Source organism: Rhinolophus sinicus, linkage group LG01, assembly GCF_036562045.2.
Source record: "Rhinolophus sinicus isolate RSC01 linkage group LG01, ASM3656204v1, whole genome shotgun sequence".
NCBI classification, from domain to species: Eukaryota; Metazoa; Chordata; class Mammalia; order Chiroptera; family Rhinolophidae; genus Rhinolophus; species Rhinolophus sinicus.
The window spans coordinates 149420481-149439686 of record NC_133751.1 but is presented as its reverse complement, the minus strand read 5'-3'; the positions used below and the strand labels follow the sequence as shown (position 1 = coordinate 149439686).

At 35.0% G+C, this 19206-nt stretch overlaps 1 protein-coding gene across 1 annotated transcript in view; it reads left to right on the top strand.

Annotated features, from left to right (window-relative positions):
* The window catches only part of IFIH1 (interferon induced with helicase C domain 1), a 51457-nt gene extending 32506 nt beyond the window's left edge, over window positions 1–18951 (top strand). The window contains exons 6-16 of the mRNA XM_019727302.2: window positions 3887–4097; window positions 5112–5329; window positions 6818–6934; window positions 8657–8780; window positions 9309–9584; window positions 9959–10218; window positions 12829–12978; window positions 14486–14647; window positions 17531–17721; window positions 18239–18332; window positions 18441–18951. Of these exons, the coding sequence (XP_019582861.1) occupies window positions 3887–4097; window positions 5112–5329; window positions 6818–6934; window positions 8657–8780; window positions 9309–9584; window positions 9959–10218; window positions 12829–12978; window positions 14486–14647; window positions 17531–17721; window positions 18239–18332; window positions 18441–18620 (1983 nt within the window). The 3' untranslated portion in view covers window positions 18621–18951. The remainder of the gene's footprint in view (window positions 1–3886; window positions 4098–5111; window positions 5330–6817; window positions 6935–8656; window positions 8781–9308; window positions 9585–9958; window positions 10219–12828; window positions 12979–14485; window positions 14648–17530; window positions 17722–18238; window positions 18333–18440) is intronic.
* The last annotated feature ends 255 nt before the right edge of the window (window positions 18952–19206 follow it).

Sequence of the window (19206 nt, the reverse complement as noted above, 5' to 3'; positions counted from 1 at the left end):
AACCCTTTCTCTAAAAGGGAAAAATTCTGTTCCCTAATATCATTTACTTTCATTTCCCTTTCTCCATCCTTTCCAAAGTTATCGCCTTCAAATGCAGAGAAAAATGAAAATACCACCTGTGTTCCCAGACTTTCTATTTCCTATCTAGGGATTCAACATCATGAGAAATAAAGCCCAGGTTCCTTCAGATGCTATGATGCAGTCCCATATGATTCAGCAGAAGTGGGTAGCAGTTGGGTTTGATTAGTCTTGGCAGACACTCTATCATATCTCAAGAAAAGGCTCCAGGAGGACCACACACCTCCCAATTAGCCATGTCAGACTTGCATCTGGCTTTCTCTGTGTCCTTCAGCAGGAAGTCAATACCACCCAGAGTAAATGTCAGGATTTCCAATACCTGCTACCTCCTATGACAGCTTCTTTTGTTTGTAGATGAGAAGATGCTGCTTCTTTGGAAGGTCTTGACTCACCCTTTATGGGCAGAACCTCAGGTCCCTATGTCACTCCATGGTATAAAGACTCTTAAATCTTTCAGTAACATGAGGGTATTTAAAGACAAATGAAATGCAACACCTGTCCTCAAGGATTCTACAGTCTAGGAAATGAGAAATGTGTATTAATGATATAATAGTACTATGTTGCACATTACATTATCTCATTAATACCACACAGCTACTCTTTGAAGCAACAGTAATTATCTCTATTTTACTCATCAGAAAACTGAGGCTCTGAGGCTTTAATTAGCCTGTCAGGGATGATCCAGCCAATAATCAGAAAACTGAGACTTTAACCCTTTTCTCCTAAAGTCAACTGGTCTCTTTCCACCATACTTACTGCTAGAATAAAAGGATGGATGAAATATCAGGAAAGTTTTCTGAATACTGGCAATATGTCAGCCTCTATTTCATTTAATTTTCACAACAACCCTACCACAGGTTAACATTATCCTAGCTTTATTAATGTAGAGAGTGAGATGATTGAGATGATTAAGTGACTTGTCCAAGGTCACACAATAAGCAAGTACCTGAAGTAATTGTTTCCAGAGCTCACTTTCTTTCCTCTGGATCACGCCGTATCTTTCCACAACATTAATTTCCATTATTTTCTTCAGAATACTTCCTTCTCAGATTATCACCTCTGTCTTGTGTAAGTGCAATGACAAAGAATACAGCTGACCTGAATCCTTGAAGAACACAGAACACAGGGTTGAACTGTGTAGGTCCACTTATACACAAATTAAATATGTCAGTTATCAACGGAATGTGTCAATTGACTGCTTGTGTTATCAGTAAGGCTTCTAGTCAACAGAAAGCTATTAGTAGTTAAGTTTTAGGAGAGTCAAAATGTATATGTGGATTTTTGACTGTGCAGGGGTTCAGAGTCACTAACCCCATTTTGTTCAAGAGTCTACTGTAGTTCTAGAATAATGAATCAGAAATGACTTTGTGGAAACAGAGACGACTTTGTGCTTCTCAAATTTTAAAGACTTAAATTTCATAGGAAGCTTCATAGAAGTGCACCTTTCTGGACTGTCCCCAGGGATGATCCCTAGTTTTAGTAATTCTGGGGTGGAGCACAGGAGTTTGCATTTTCCAAATCTCTCAAGTGATTTTGTGGCAGGTAGACCAGAGACTTCACTTTGAAAACTGAAAAGAAACACTAACTCAACATTTCTCTTCCTACCCTTTCTACTCTATGTTATCTTCTTACACTTCTTGATTTTAAGTCCACTTTGCTTGAACTTTATCCACTTGAATTAATTCGTGGATTCCATTTTATCCTGCCCCCCTTCACATTCACTCCTAGAAACTTTCATCATTTCTACTAAATAATAATACAAAGCAGTGTACTTCATATACTGTTCTCCCCAATCAGGGGGATAAGCCGGCCCTTATTTTGCATCTACTCATAAGTGGGCTCACCGCAAGTAAACAAATGAATATTACGTGCTTTGCAGACCAGTGGGAAGATAACCATTGATTACATTATCTGCTAATTATATTATAAAAAATATAATGCATATTCTTTGATGCTTGTCCTTGAAATTCTTTCTGCCAAGTCTATATGCCATAGTCTATAGCCTTGGGCTTCCAAGGATAACCTTGGATAACCTTCAAGATGGCCTGATTATTCCATTCCCCTAATCCAAGAGATATTCTGAATAACTGGTAATGTGTAGTATTGAGATATCAACTCATCCACTTTCAGCAGACACTACAACATATAGAGTCAGTTGATATATATGTGTGTGTGTATATATATATATATATTATATATATATATATATATAAACTGACTCTGTATGTTGCAGTATCTGCTGAAAGTATACACACACACACACACACACACACATATCGGGGGTGCCAAAAAAATGTATACAAGTGAACGCTTTGGTCAACGTTGCTCAAACAGTAGTTTGCCGTAATCAGAAGCGTCTGGGCACAGATGGTAACCACTTTAGTACCTCTTGTAATTGCAGAAGTCAAACATGACTTGTATTCATCTTTTGTTATCAGTATATATTGAGTATTACAATTTTAATACAATGTTTTCCTTTCTTAAAAATGTATATACTTTTTTGTCATATATATATATATATATATATATATATATACATATATATATATACTTTTTTGTCATATATATATATTGCTATCATGCAACAAAACTTTCTTTAATATTATGAATAGGTTTAGCTATTACTGAAACTAGTAATTTCTAAGTTTAGTTGAAGCAAATGGCTCGAGTACAGAGTAACACCATCACTGGGCACTGTGAAATCAGGCCTGAAGAATTTAATGGCCAGCCCTCAGACAGAACACCAGGTGTAAGGTTGACTCTTTCTGAAAGTTGTAGTCTTAAAGAGTGAGGCCATCTTCCAGCTGCTTGCCATCAAAGATGAGCCTGTCCTGGCCAGGTGGGGAGTGCCATGTTTATCCTGGATCTTGGCCCCCACGTTATCCGTGGTATCACTGGGTTCCACCTCCAGGATAATGGTCTTGCAGGTCAGGATCTTCACAAAGATTTGCATTTTGACCTGTTAGTGAATGTGAAGATACTGTGAATTGCCAATCAGATCCAGTCACCCCAACACATGCCCAGTAGACAATGCCAGTCGCCTCTGAAAGATTTTCACCTCTTTTGTGAAACCTCTTTGTTGCTTTGTTTTTTCCCAGCCACCAAAGCTGTGTCAACGGTCCATTCCTTCACCTCACTAATGTCTTACCTTCTCACTTTTGACTCCCTGCTCCCTCCGTTCCTTTAGGCCTCCGGCCTGATCCCCAAACAAACAAGAATAAATTAACCATAAATGTGGCACAACTCCTACCGGTCCTATGAACTCTTATCCTAAATTTAAAACACTCTGCTTGGTGTTGACAGCTCTTTATAGCCTGGTCCTGTTATACAAATTCAAAATTAATTACTTATCCAGGCTTAGCTTCATTTATCTCTTCACTGACCCACAGGTTACAAGATTAAAATTTCTTCTAAACCCTTCTTTTGAGCAATCAGTTGCTTCTTCCTCTTTGCTGTCACTTTGTATGTTTCCATGGGAAAATTATCATATGGTGTTGTAATAATTTCCTTTGTTTAGTCTTAAATTACGTGCTCAATTATACTGAGTTCCTAAAAATCGTCAAGCATATCTTAAAAATCTTTGTGTCCCAGTTACAATGTGTACCTAATAGGCATTCAATAAATTCTTATTTACAGATGGATGAAAGAATGGAATGACGGCTAGGTTGTTATACATAATTAACTGATAATGTAAACACCTCTGTTAACATTTGATACATAGTAGGCCTTTGATTAATTTGATCAATACTTCTTTTGTTTTGACAATGCTCTCTCTCTCTCCCTCTTTTTAATTCTGGCATTTTTAAAGGTACCGTTAGTTGAACAGCTCTTCCGCAAAGAGTTTCTACCATTTTTGAAGAAATGGTATTGTGTTATTGGACTAAGTGGTGACACCCAATTGAAAATATCATTTCCAGAAGTTGTCAAATCACATGATGTTGTTATCAGTACAGCTCAAATCCTTGAAAATTCCCTTTTAAACTCAGAAAAAGGAGAAGATGCTGGTGTCCAGTTGTCAGGTTGGTTGAAGTGTTTATTTTTGAAAACAAAAAAAGTAGTATTAATATCAATGATAGCAATGGAGCCTGTATTAATGAAATAATTTTAAAATATTTATTTAAAAATATTAATTTTGATTTTTATTTTCTTTTATTGCTTAAGTTTTCATTAAAACTCTTATTTCTTTGGGGGAAAAAACAAAAAATTTGAAAAGTTTTTAATTAGATCACTATTCTGCATAAGAATATCATTATTACATCAAAGAATCCCTGGACTTTTCACTTACTTCTTAATTCTAGGTACTAACAAGATTTTATATGCTAGTGTATCCTGTTACACCTGCCTTCTTCACAGAACAAAAATGTAATCCTTTCTATTTTGTAGGAAATGGGAATAGAAAGTAGGGAAAAGGAAGAGAAATAAGTACAAATAATCATAACAATTAAACGCAATGTTAAAACAAGACAAAAATTATACCTCTCTAAATACTATAGTTTTCATTTGATGTAATGAAAGTAAAATTCATCCACTTAAAACTAAACATTTTATTAAAGAACGAAAGTGTACTGAGAGTTATGGGGAATAAGCCTGGGTTTGAATTCCATTCCACAACACATTTTAGAGCTATAAACTTTTCAAAACAAATTTATTAAATGGGGATAATATCTAATAGGGATATTTCATGAACTTTTGTATGAACAGCTGACAAGGACAGTTGCATTTTCCTCTTACAAAGTAGAAAGAGGGCTGGGCCAGTATTCGGCTCAAGGAAAGACATACCCATAGCAACTCAGTATACTAGGTTAAAGGTACCTTTTTTTTTTTTTAGCTGCACCTTGCTGGTATGGACAAATGAACCATTTGAATTTTCTTTTTTTTTTTTTCTTAATGAGAGTTTATTGGGGTGGTAATTGTTAGTAAAGTTACATAGGTTTCAGATGTACAATTCTGTGACATCATCTGTATGTCACATTGTGTGTTCACCACCCAGAGTCAGTTTTCCTCCCATCACCATATATTTGATCCTTTTTAAGATTTTTCCCTCATCATCATTGATGAATGCCATCACACTAATAAAGAAGCAGTCTATAATAACATCATGAGGCGTTATTTGAAACAAAAGTTGAAAAACAAAAGGCTCGAAAAAGAACACAAACCAGTGATTCCCCTACCTCAGATACTGGGACTAACAGCTTCACCAGGTGTTGGAGGAGCCAACAAGCAAGCCAAAGCTGAAGAACACATTTTAAAAGTAAGTCATTGATTTTATGTATAACCAAAAATACCCAAAGCTAAAAAAAAAAAAATGCCAGTGCTTCTTGGGCTTTTAAGGAAGGTCAAGTTCAAGTGCCATAGAGTACATAAAAGAAGGCATTCCATGATCACCAGTTAAGTGAAATCTATTTTCTTTAGTTAAAGTAAATATATTCAATCATCTACAAAACAGTAATATGCCTTAATAAATTAGGACACCCTACAAAATCTTTACAACATTATTGATTATATTCCCCAAATAGGGTGTCAGATGGGCACTTGTCTTAGGGAGACCACTTCATGGATGGTGTAGATGCCTGACCACTGCACTGTACACCTGAAGCTGAAGCTGAATAATAATGAACGTCAACTATAATTTAATATATAGATAGGGATGGGGAGTACAGCATAGGGAATAGAGTCAATGGAATTGTAACAGCTATATATGATGTCAGAGGGGTAGTAGACTGGGGAAGTGCGGTTATCACTTTGTGATATTTAACTATTGCATTGTTTTGTACACCTGAAACTAATAAAAATAAAAATAAATAGTTATGACAGAACAAATCACAAAAATTATGAAGAGCTGATATAATTTATGAAAAGTTGGGGCAAATTAAATAAATACCTTTTATTTAATATTTACTCCTATTGCTAACTTAATGACCTATTTGAAATAGAAATGTGTATAAAAGTATGAAAGTTTCTAATTTTTATACTTCATGAATTTTAAAACTGCATATTTTATACTGCATCTTTTTTGTTCAGTGTAATTCTCAGGTTCTGGGAAATTCAAATTAAATGGGAAAATAGGGATATGAGAATCTTTAAGTAAAAATGTATTACTTGTTCACTGTCCCCAAATGGTAACAACACATAAAGTAATATTGTTAATGTCAAGTATTAAATGAATTCAGAGTAACCCAAGAAATGCATCAAGGCAATTGCATTTGTGCTTTTAAGTCCTTTACTTTAAGTTGAATTCAATCAAAATCATGTAGAGTAGACAGACAGAAGTATAATTATTAGTTCCAAGATACAATTTATTACTGGGATTAAGGACAAATTCCAATCTAGATCCAGGCCCATGAGCTTTGGCTTCTCCTAGCCTCACACTGTCTTCTTTTATGTGAAGGAAAGAGTGGTAATATGATCCATGGATGTCAAAATGAACTTTAAAATGCCTCATTTAATATGGTTTTCTCATAACCATTCTCTGCTGATCTGCAAGTTGCTATACTATTTCTATGTCAGCTTTTCCAGGATATAGAATTCAAGACAGGAATTATGTACCAATTTGATTTAGAATCTCATTTTCACTCCATCAAGACAAATGTTATTGTTTACTGGATCAACAGGAAAGCAATACTAAAATACTATATTTAGCAAGTAATGCTACTTATTTCTTACATGAAAAAAGTCCACACTGAATCAATTGAAATGTAATACTAATTATTTAAATATTTTAAAAATGTCTCTTTTCCAGATATGTGCCAATCTTGATGCATCTACTATTCAAACTGTGAAAGAAAACATTGGTCAACTCAAAGATCAAATAAAGGAGCCATGCAAAAAGTTTGCAATTGCAGATGACACCAGAAAAGTATGTGCTTAAAATTTTATATTTATTTGATTGAAAGATGAAAAGATTATTTTATATTGGCCATCTAAACAATGTTATTTTAAATTTTTAGCAAATGAGTTGTAGTTTTATACTTTTTTATTGATAGTAGGCCACAAAACACTGCTGTGAAGTCTCTCTCCCATCCTTCTGTTTTCCAGTTTATGGTAAGAGTACCTCAGTAACTGACTGCATGAGAGCCATGGCAGGTGAGGGTAGGGAAGGTTGCATAGCTAAACTAGAGGAATTATACCGTAGTTTGTTTTATCCTTTTTCACTTTCTCGGTGAATTCCAGGATTAGATTTCTAACATTCCACAGAGCCATTCTGTTGCTATCAGATTACAGTTGTCAATGATAATGAAAATTCTACCTAATTTGTATATTTACTTTCTTAGGAAAACACTGACACAGTGAGAAAGAAATGAAATACTTTAATAGTACTTTCGAGATGGATATTTTCAGATAATAAATAACAACTGATAGTTTAAACATTATGACCAGTACATTATGTCAATACTTTCTTTTGTAAAATTTATAAAGCATGATAAGCCTCAGCTGTATGTACTGATAATAAATGTAATCATTGAAAATCTACCTTATACGTATGTTAGGATTAAATAATATGAAATATAGATAATATTGTGTTTGAAATGTAGTAAGCACTAAACCAATGTTAGTGACCAACCTCCATGAGATTGTGTTTTTTTAAATTCTGGAAGGGTACTGTCTACTCCAGCTAAACTAGCATAATTGACATACTTTATTTTTCTTCAATTTTTGTTACTTATTCAGTTTTACTTGATAAGTTTAAATGCATGTTTCTACTTATAATCATAAATAAATCAAATTTTTAAGGATATTTTATTTATTTATTTATTTATTTATTTATTTATTTATTTATTTATTTATTTTACAGGGGAGAGGGCTGGGATTAAGTCACTGGGTATGATTTAGGCTATTTTAAAAAAAGAATCTGCCATCTTACTCTTGAAATTAACTTTTAGCATACTTGTTATTGAAGTATAACACACATGGAAAAGTAAAAATTAATAAGTATACAATTACTGAATTTTTATATACTGAATACCTGTATAACCCAAATCCAGATCAAGACACAAAACATTGCCAACACCCCAAGAATAAATATTTGCCCCTCTAGTCACCATACTCCAAGGACAAAAATTATCCTGACTTCTAACACAAAAGATAGGTTTTGACTGATTTTGAACTTTATATGAATGAAATCGCGTATTATGCATTCTTCTGTCTCTGGCTTTTTCAAAATTCTCTTAGCTTTTTATTTTGGTATAATGCTGAAACCAGTTTGTCAAAAAGGAATGTTTCTTAAATTAGATTGTAGGCTTTCTAAATAAGTGTAACATTACTTTGCTATTTTTTAAATTTATTCTTAGCATTCAAGATTTATGTCATTTATTAATATTTTTGTTGTAAAATTTTTAAATTGGAAATTCCAGAAGTGGTACATGGTGTTTGTGTGGCTGTGTCTTAAGTGTAGAGACTCTTAAAAGAAAAAATGATAAAAAATAAATATACAAAGAGGTAATGAGAGATTAACTTATTACTTTGCCTAGACAAAGATTCTGAATCAAATTTATTATAACATAAAAATTATTTTCAAAAGGATAATGTTATTCCTTTAACAATATAAACATGTAAGAATAAGTGTATAACTTATTTTTAGGATCCATTTAAAGACAAACTTCTGGAAATAATGACAAAGATTCAAACTTTTTGCCTAATGAGTCCAATGCATGATTTTGGAACTCAACCCTATGAACAATGGGCCATTCAAATGGAAAAAAAAGGTAATTTGGCTTTTGACCTGACACAGTCTATCCCATGTCTATGCCAAGATTTCAGATGACTATATCGCATAGTCCCAAGCAAAGTGAAAACAAATGGAAAGTCGAAGTAAGACAAGAATCAGCATGTTCCAATTCTTTACCTAAGGAAAGAGGTACCAATTAATCCATTTTCTCTTTCTCTCCAGAGTCTTTCACTTATTGTATATTTAAAATATTAAAATAAGTATTAACATCTCTGTCTCCAAACACACACTCAACTAATATGTGTTTCATGCCATTCCTCTGACTCAGCATGGATCGGGCATATGTTCTTGCTGATGCAGAACTCAAGCCCTAACTAAGTCAGGGAGTTGGAGAACTTGGCCCTTTTTAGAGCTATGGCACATTTTGAGTCTTAACTTGCCCATTTTAAAAACAAGGTGAAGCCTATTGTAGAATCAGTATTACAAACATATCCAAGTCCACAGCACAATATAAAGGAGGCGTGTTCAATCATTATTTCACTCTATATAATGTATTCTTCCATAGCTGCCAGAGAAGGAAATCGCAAAGACCGTCTTTGTGCAGAACATTTAAGGAAGTACAATGAGGCCCTACAAATTAATGACACAATCCGAATGATTGATGCATATAATCACCTTGAAACTTTCTATAATGATGAAAAAGAAAAGAAGTTTGCAATCCTAGATGATGATAGCGATGACAGTGGTGATGACGGTGGTAATGGTGATAAAGATGAGGATGATGGAAAGAAACCTATGAAACTGGATGGGACAGATAGATTTCTCATCACTTTATTTTTTGGTAAGAATCAGTGTGACATTTATTGTGTAGTCTCATGCATTTACCTCTTTCGCATGAACCCCTGCTTCTTAAGAGTTCTCCAAAAGGTCCTTTAAAATAATTTTTCATTTTAAAAGAATAAACTTCACTAATACTGGGGCTATTTCTAATTGATGTGACCAGAGTAGCCATGAATTGTATGATCATAATCAATCATTTGGTCGTGTGTGTTTTTTGTCAAGATGACTGCAATGAATTTATTTATTAAACTAGCCTGATCATTTGGCATAAGGAAAGATTAACTGTAGTGAAACTACATCTCAGTGCATTATTACATCAAATCTTCCACTGTAATTATTCACAGTTTACTCATTTAAACTAATTATGTCTTAAAGATAACAGGAAAATGTTGAAAAAGCTGGCTGAAAACCCAAAACATGAAAATGAAAAGCTGATCAAATTAAGAAACACAATAATGGAACAATATACAAGAACAGCGGAATCGGCAAGAGGAATAATTTTCACGAAAACACGACAGAGTGCATATGCTCTTTGCCAGTGGATTACTGACAATGAAAAATTTGCAGAAGTAGGAGTCAAAGCCCACCATCTGATTGGAGCTGGACACAGCAGTGAGTTCAAGCCCATGACTCAGGTATAAACATCTTTTGGGAGTTTTTTTCTTATACTGCTATTACTCTTCACAAATCATATAGTCATTTTTTCATCAATTCTCTCACCACCCCACAAATGATCTTACAGAATGAAGTATTTGTCCTTGAAGCAAAATGTGAGTTTAATAGCAATCTAATCTGTGGTACTTGATAGGCCAGGCATTGTCCTAGCAGTCATTTTTTCCCCCCACATACTTGAAGGAACTTTCTAAAATGAGTTTCCTTTGCAAAATGATTGACATTTAAACTTAGTAACAAAATGGAAAAATGGTTGCAATATAATTATCAAATGAAAAAATCCAATTTCCACAAAAATGTGTGCATTACAATTAGAATTATGTAATATATGTTTGCATAGCATGAGATCTGTAGGGGAATTCAGAAAAATGAAGACACTTTATATGTTAGAGATTTGAGATTGTGAGAGATTTTCTTTACCTTTTTAGGATTCTTTGTTTAGTTTTTATTTCATTATACTACTTATAATGTGTACAGTAGAAAACACTTGGGAGAGAAGAAAGGCACTTTCAGACATTACAAGCGTGGGTGAGACATTGTGGCTTGTTAGAGTAAAATGTTCTTCTGAAGTCATGTTGATCCTGAATAGGGTTTCCGGGCGGGAATTCCTGCCCATTCTTGGGATTTTTTTTTACTTTCCCATACCCGAATCCTGAGAAAAGTTGGTCGAGAAATTGGAAAAATTAGCTCCTTGAACCCAGGTGATTGGTAATATTGGCTATCACTTTGTGGAAATGATTCATCGTGGAGAACAGAAAACAGTTTGTATCCTGGGATTCGGGAATGGGAAAGCCGAAAAAAAAATCCGAGAATGGGCGGTAATTCCCTCCTGGAAACCCTAACTGAGTCTTACTGGACACAGGGATGCTTCAGTTCTGTTATGGTCACCATCATTTGGTTCAATGGAGCAAATTAAATCTGTTTTAGTATTTGCTGAAAGGAAATAGTTCTCGAAATTGTCCACTCTCTCAAAATACTCTCTACATGTACTCTCGTTAAAGTTGCCTCTCAAATTGATGCCAGTTCTCTGTTTTTACATGGTGTTTCATGGGTAAGGAGTTGGCTTCCTCCTTTGTGATGAAAGCTAGTTTACTTAATGTGTTCCCTTTATGTCCTAGCTTCTAGGAAGCTCACAGGAAAAACTGAAGTTTAATCTCTGTGTTAATCCTTGCAAGTAATATATACATATTTTTTCACTCGTGTTCCTGTTTTTAAGTTTCTATTATATTAGCTTTAGTGTTATGACTTTGACTGTATGTGGCCTCAGTTCCTCTTTGGAAAAAAGGTGGGGTACAAATTTCAAGATACTTTTTGTTCCTCATCCATTTCAGACTTTGGGGCTGCATGCCACAATATAGAACACACCCCTTCCTTATTTCCTGTATCCTCACTTTATAATCTGAGTTGGACTGACTGGGAGAGGAGTTAGGCATCTAAGTAGTTGGTATGATTTAAGGGTCTGACACTGTGTCTGAAATTCTCGTGATTAAAGTTAGTCCTTTGAATTAAGGCACACATTTCTTCCGTTAAAATCCAAGGACGTGTAAATTTTCATCAGTGGAGATGAGCACAAGAGGGAGAAATTATCAGAGGACACTGGAGAGGGGGCTTACTGTAGGATTCTCCAGCAGTTAGGAGTCAAATAAAGGCAGATACTGGCTCTGAGAAGAAAGGAAGTGGATGGGAGAACACACTGTCAATCTGACGTGTTTATTTTTGTTTAATGTATGGGGACAAAAGACAGTGTGAATGTACATCAAAAGCCAACTGGACCAACGGCTTTGATGAGAGTGGTTATGGAAATAAAACTATACTCCGTTTGTACTCACCCATTCCTCTGATGCAACGGCCAGAGAACATATTTAATTTCCCATATTAACTTTCAGAATTTCGAGGTTTTTTTCATTTAAATATAGTTGTTTTAAATATGTTCTTAATAACTTTTTTATTTGTACTTATATCATCCCTTTGGACAGATAATATATTTATCTCTTTCAAAATTAATAAGGCACAGAGCCCACACTGTCCTCCAGTCTTCTAGCTCTCCTCCCTGCAAGCAGCCAGTGTTTCCAGTTTCTCACATGTCCTTCCAGGAATATTCCATACATTTCTTGCTTGAATGATTCTTAAAGTGACCAAATGTGTGCAGTGTGTATTTTCTCGGTGACTCAAAACTCAACAATTTTCAGACGTGTCAGTGCATCTTATTCTCTGAATAGTAAAGATTCTGAAGTTAATGTAGTGAAAAACAAAACCCATTCACGTTTCTCATCTTCTCCTTTCTTCCTCCCAAGTTGCCCATCAATTTATTTCCTTGACATAAATGATGATCTTTCCACCCCAGACTAGAGGATGGAAATATTTTTGTTATTGTGTGATAATCCCAGATTGGAAATCAAGTGTCTCACCATCATGTCTTTGTTCAATGACAAAAACAGATGGCACCAAATCCGTGTATGATCTAATCCTTTGATTTACACTGACCAGTTGCAGTTTGTTATTTCTTCTCCTAATTAGAAGATTTTAATGTGTTTAGCATCACAAAATTTAACGTATTAAAATGTTTTTTGCAGAATGAACAAAAAGAAGTCATTAGTAAATTTCGCACAGGAAAAATAAATCTGCTTATTGCTACCACAGTGGCAGAAGAAGGTCTGGATATTAAAGAATGTAATATCATTATTCGTTATGGTCTCGTCACTAATGAAATAGCCATGGTCCAGGTATATTCAAATACTTGAATATGTTGCTTTTTTTTAAATTTCGTGTCCTTATTTTAATTGTTTTATTTCAGTAAAATACCACCCATGGTTCTTAACATATAGCTGTTTTCCTACTAACAGAGAAATCATTTCACAATTATATAAATATTGAATTATCATGCTGCACACCTGAAACTAATATGTTATGTCTATTATATGTCAATTATAAATCAGTAAAAAACAGAGAAATCTTGAAGAGCTGTACACTACTGCCTTTTATAAAATTGTTGTTTAATTCATATGACAACCAAATACCTGTTGTATTTTTAAACAACTCTTGTTATTTCTGTGTCCAAAGACTTTTTAGGAACATGACACTGACCCCATCTGTAAGAGTCAAAATAGGCCTCTTTTTTCCCGGGATGTCTGTGAGTCCCCAGGTGGACCAGGAATCTACAGAACAGCATCCCACAAATATCTGACAAAGTAACACGCCAAACCTTAGGGTGGGAGCCCTGCTATTTCTGCATTTTCCTCCTTTATTCTTTGAACTTTTGTTATGTTTGTTTGAAATTTTTCATAATGATATGGTGGTGGGTGGGTGGTGGACAGACATACACACACAAAAAAGAAAAATATAGTGAATGTTGCAGTTTTCATTCAATTTCACTTTGTCTCTTACCTACACTATGTTAATAATATAATTGTTACCTTTTGTTGCACATGCGCAGGAGTTGTGCTGATTAATAGATATACTATTCTTCCTATAAAATTAACTAAAGAGGTTTTTTTTTAATATTTTAAATTACATCCTTGAATGGAAGGCAAGTCGTGGAGGACCAGGATAACCAGACTGTCACCAACTTAGGAAGTAATTGTATTTCAAGAGTTGATTTGTTAATCGTTTGTTACTCAAAAAGCATTTTTCATGAAGATATTATGGTTGATAGTTAATTTCCTGGGCCAGGCCACACAATTTTCTGTTATTCAAAATGTACCTAAATATCACTTTATAAAGAGAACTATAGGAATTTATCACCATGGTGAGCATGTTTTCATGGGAAAATGTGCTGAAAATCCAGTGTAGGATGCCCATAACAGAATTGCACTCTCCACAACCCTGGTATCAAGGTCAGAGATGCCCCTTCTCCCCATTCATCACTCCTACTATGTGGGGGTAGGGTCAGGAGCGTGGGGTTCCCATAGTCCAAATCACTGATGATGGTTCCCAGGGTTTGAGAGGTGGGCCCTGGGGAGCAAAAAGGCTAGACAGGATAGCATTGTGTTATTGAGGCTTTTGAGGGCTGGTGTGAGGGCCTGACCATCATCACTCAAGAACATGCATTAAAATGCATTTTGAGTTTCAAATGACTGATTTATAAAGAATAGATACTAACTAACTTTACTGAGAATAAAGAGATCATTTGAAGCCTGGGACATGGAGCAACAGATATCATTCCAGGACAAAAATGGGAGAGTTCACAGCAAGGGATAGAGCTTCATTTACATGATTTATTTCTATTCTTAGGCCCGTGGTCGAGCCAGAGCGGATGAGAGCACCTACGTCCTGGTTGCCCACAGCGGCTCAGGAGTTGTTGAACGTGAGACAGTTAATGATTTCCGAGAGAAAATGATGTATAAAGCTATAAATCGTGTTCAAAATATGCATCCACAGGAGTATGCCCATAAGGTATTGTTTTTGGCTGTCTGAATTTAGTTTTCACTTTAAAATGGCTGCATGTGGTTGCCATTGATATCTTTGTGGCTGAGTCTGTCTCCAGACAGAAATTCTGCTGAAGTATACGCATGTTCCAGTTTCATGAGCTGTGCTTAGTCCAGATTCACATACAAAGACTCAAGAGTCATAGCAGGCAGAAATGATAAGGGAGCAATTCCAATGGAACCAACCATAAACTTTGATAATATAGTTTAAGCTGCCCTTGATCTGAAAAGACGAGTGCAACTCACCTATTCAACCCAATCTGGTAATTTTTGTTTGGTCCAATCTGTTGGTACAGGCACATTATTATTATTATTATTATTATTATTCCAGAAATATTTATGAAATGCATCCTGTGTGAGAGGGAATGTTCTAGAAACAAAGAATATGATGGCAAACAAAACAGATAGACCTCTGCTGCATGAAGCTTATATTCTAGTGTATACACAGTGAGATTTGAGGAAAAGAAACAATAAACAGAAATGAAGCAAGAAAGATATCACATAGAGATAAGTGCTGGAGAATTAGAATAAGACGATGAAGAAAAAGTCACTAGAAGAATAATCACTAGACTGGGTAGTTGGGAAGACCTCTTAGAGGGGGTGACACTAAGGATAAATCTGAATGGAAAGAAAATGCGTATTATGCCATCTAGCTGAATCTCAATTTACTAACATAAAGTTATTTGAGTGATGAGAAGAATGCAGTAAAGGAAGAAAGTATTTCTACAATATTCAGGAAATCCCCCATACCATCGAAGTAAAGACTGTAAGTACTATAATAGCAAACAATCCATTTAGAAGAAAATTCACACCCTTGCATATGGGTGTGAATGTTAGTTTCTTAACATTGGAATTGGCTGTACCCTAAATAGAGTTTCATGAAAGGGATGCTTTCAAATTGGTGTGTGTTTTGCTATAACCAACTCCAAGGTTTCCTGGCCAGGTTTCTACACAAACTTATTTTTTAAAACCCCATTTAAATGTAAGGCAAACTAAACATTTTGTGGTGTCAAATCAAACGTTTGTGGCCAAATAATGACACTGGAAAGTTATTGCCTTACGTTTAATGTTCTAAATGAGTGAAATCAAATAGGTGTTTTCAAAAATTGATGTTTCAAGACTAGTTGTATTGGGTAAACTCTTGAAAAATCGCTGGGGTTTGTGAGTTCATTTTTTCCAGATAATCTCTAGAATAAGACACAACCCTTTTGGGGGACCCAGAATGGACTACCTTTTCAGGTCTCCTTTGGCTGAGTGATATGCCCTCCTAAAATTACTCCGGGTGGATGAACTCATTTAAAGCCTATCTTTTAGTTTCTGGTGTCCTGATTACATATTCATGCTCTGACCTGGGTTTTATTTTTATTTTTCCTGTCACACTCATAGGTATGTCTTAATTGTCCATATGTAGTATGTGATCCTAGGACAAATCATCTTTTAATCAGTTCACTAAACCATAAATATCTTACAAGAACAACCTAATTACACTGTTAGGGGAACGAACACTTCAATTTGTTGTATTGTTATAATTTACATAAGAAATTAGACTTTGTACATCTCCGATTAAACTATTCGATAGCTTGTCACTTTGCTTGCAAGGTTTTGTTCTCTTTTCAGTGCTGAATATGGCTGCCCCGAATCAAGGCCTAAAACAGAGAGGCAAGAGCCAAAGATGTGGGCCATTCAGCTTTGGTCAGCACTGATGATTTTCTTTTACTGAAAAATCCCCCAGGTCTTAAGGAAAACAATGGTTTCATCCACGATATACCATAACTGTCATTTACAAGAGTTCCAGTTTGGAAGTAAATTATTCAAGAACCAGGTTTTTCTACTGTGAAGTTGGATAGGTGTGAGAACTGGCCAGTCCATAGTTCATGTTTTGTATCTTTCATGAACTAGTTTATTTCTGCTATGAAATAAGTTTTGCCTCTAGTCACAAAGCCTGAATACATGGAGTAAAGGCCTATTCTCTCACATAAAGAATGTGGGCAACCTAGATTCATATGATAGTTCCATGAAGTCATGAGGACCCCAGGCCTCTTCTCTCTCGCTTTCTGCTTTCTGCCCTTTCAGTATTTGGCTTCTACTCAGAAGGTCAATGACAGCTTTTAGAATTTCAGCTGTCACATGCCCATTCTAGGCAGGAAAGATGAAGAAGATGGAAAAAGCAAAAAGTACACATGCCAGCTATCTGATACATAAGGAACCTTTCTGGAAATACCACTTAACATCTTCTTAAGTTTCATTGACCACTGGCTTAGAAATATATAATCATTTAGCTGTCATATGTCTACCCAGAATAAAATTGTAGTTCTGTTCTTAGGAAGAATGCATACTGGATGGGAAACTCGTAGTTTCTGCCATAAACGTGAAGAGATTTCATTGAGGAGATTTGTTAAAATAACAAAAGGTCTGGAAATTATAACATATGAGGAAAAATGAAATAAACAGGGGCTTAGCATAGAAAAGAGAAGACTATGAATACTATAATAACAGTGTTTAGATCTTTAAAGAAATTCATATGGAAGTTTAGATTTATTTTATGAGACAGAATTAAAAGTAGCAGGGGGGTAATTAGAGGGGGCATTGTCTTGTTGACTATTGCTAAGGACTTTCTCACAATAGAACTTTCCTAATATAGAATGAGCTGTTATTTGAAGGTTCCACATTTCCATGAATATTGGAAGGTTTATGTACTAAATTCTTTGTGGCCCATTGCCTCATTATTTTTATTTCTAGACCATGGGCCAAAAGTATGTTTTCCTAACTATCTAACGTCTCTGAACTCAAGGAGATTTACTTAAGTGAAACTATGAAAAAAAAAACATTGAATATTCTTTTCTCGATGCAGATTTTGGAATTACAGATACAAAGTATAATGGAAAATAAAATGAAAATCAAGAGAACTACTGCAAAGCATTACAAGGAAAACCCATCATTAATAAATTTCGTCTGCAAAAATTGTAGTGTGTTCGCCTGCTCTGGAGACCATATCCACGTAATTGAGAAGATGCACCATGTCAATATGACACCAGAATTCAAGTACGTCCAGGAAGACTCCATTTTAAGTTTCTTTATAAGAGCTGAAGCAGGTTATACTAAAGTGTTCTTCCAAAATAGTACAAATTAAATTTATTCTTTTTCAGAACTTCCCCTCTTTCAGCCCCCAAATATATCTCTATTTAAAATGTCTATTTTTCAAATATACTGCACTGAGGCAGGGAGGGAGAAGTATAAGACCCAAAACCATTTTGATCCAAGGCACATCAATTTGTGTATGCTCATATTTCTTCTTAAAGTTTTGAACAACTTAAATCCAGTTAAAGTAATCAACAAACTTGAAAGAAGTCACAAAACGCAACATGCCCTTTGAGGAGTGCCCATGAAAGGGACATCTGCCTGAAGATCTTCAGGGCCGGGGGGAGGGGGCAGAGAAGAAGGAGGTGTGGGATAATACATGCATGTGGATGAGCATCAAGTTCAACAACATACACCCAAGGGCTGTGTATTGGTTCTTTGCTAATTCTCAGGAATATTTCTTATTCCTTGATAATTTTAGGGAACTCTACGTTGTGAGAGAAAATAAAGCACTGCAAAAGAAGTTCGCAGACTATCAAACAAATGGTGAGATTATCTGCAAAACTTGTGCTCAAGTGAGTTTTGAATTTATTCTTACTTGGGTTTATTCTTACTTTGACCAAAAGGGATTCTAATTGAATGTGCATTTAATTTTTCCTCTCATTCTCTCTTTTGTTTTGCAGTCTTGGGGAACAATGATGGTGCACAAAGCCTTAGATTTTCCTTGTCTCAAAATAAAAAATTTTGTAGTGGTTTTCAAAAATAATTCAGCAAAGAAACAATATAAAAAGTGGGTAGAATTACCTATCACATTTCCTGATCTTGACTATTCACAGTATTGTTTCTGTAGTGACGAAGATTAACATTTGGTTCAAGATTCTTTTAAAATATTATCAACTTAACACTTAATATAATTTGATTGATGTTTTTATTATACTTATGAACTGATGTGAGAATAAAATAATTGCTTCTCTCTGAGATGAGTTGTATAGAGGATGACAGTATATCGTGCTTTCAATTATTCATTTTGTGTATGGATAGGGGTAAAGAAAATCTACCAATACCAACACTCATTAGTATGGAGCAGTAATGTGGAGTACTGTGGGGAAAAATGCTGGAGTATAAATGAGAATCTAAGGTACTAATTTCAGGCCTATCACCAATTTTCAGAATAAAATTAAGCAAATCAGTTCATCTTTCTGAATCAGTCTTTTTATTGGTGAAATGGTTATAATATTATCTGCCTTTGTTTTTATTAGTTTTCTATTGTTGCATAGCTAATTATCACAAACTTAATGGCTTAAAACAACATCCATTTATTATTGCACATATTGTGTAGCTCAGAGGTCTGGGCAGAGTCCTTTCTCAGGGTCTCAGAAGGTAACATCAAGGTGTCAGTCAGATGATTTTCTCATCTGGATACACTCAGGAAGAATCACTTCCAAGCTC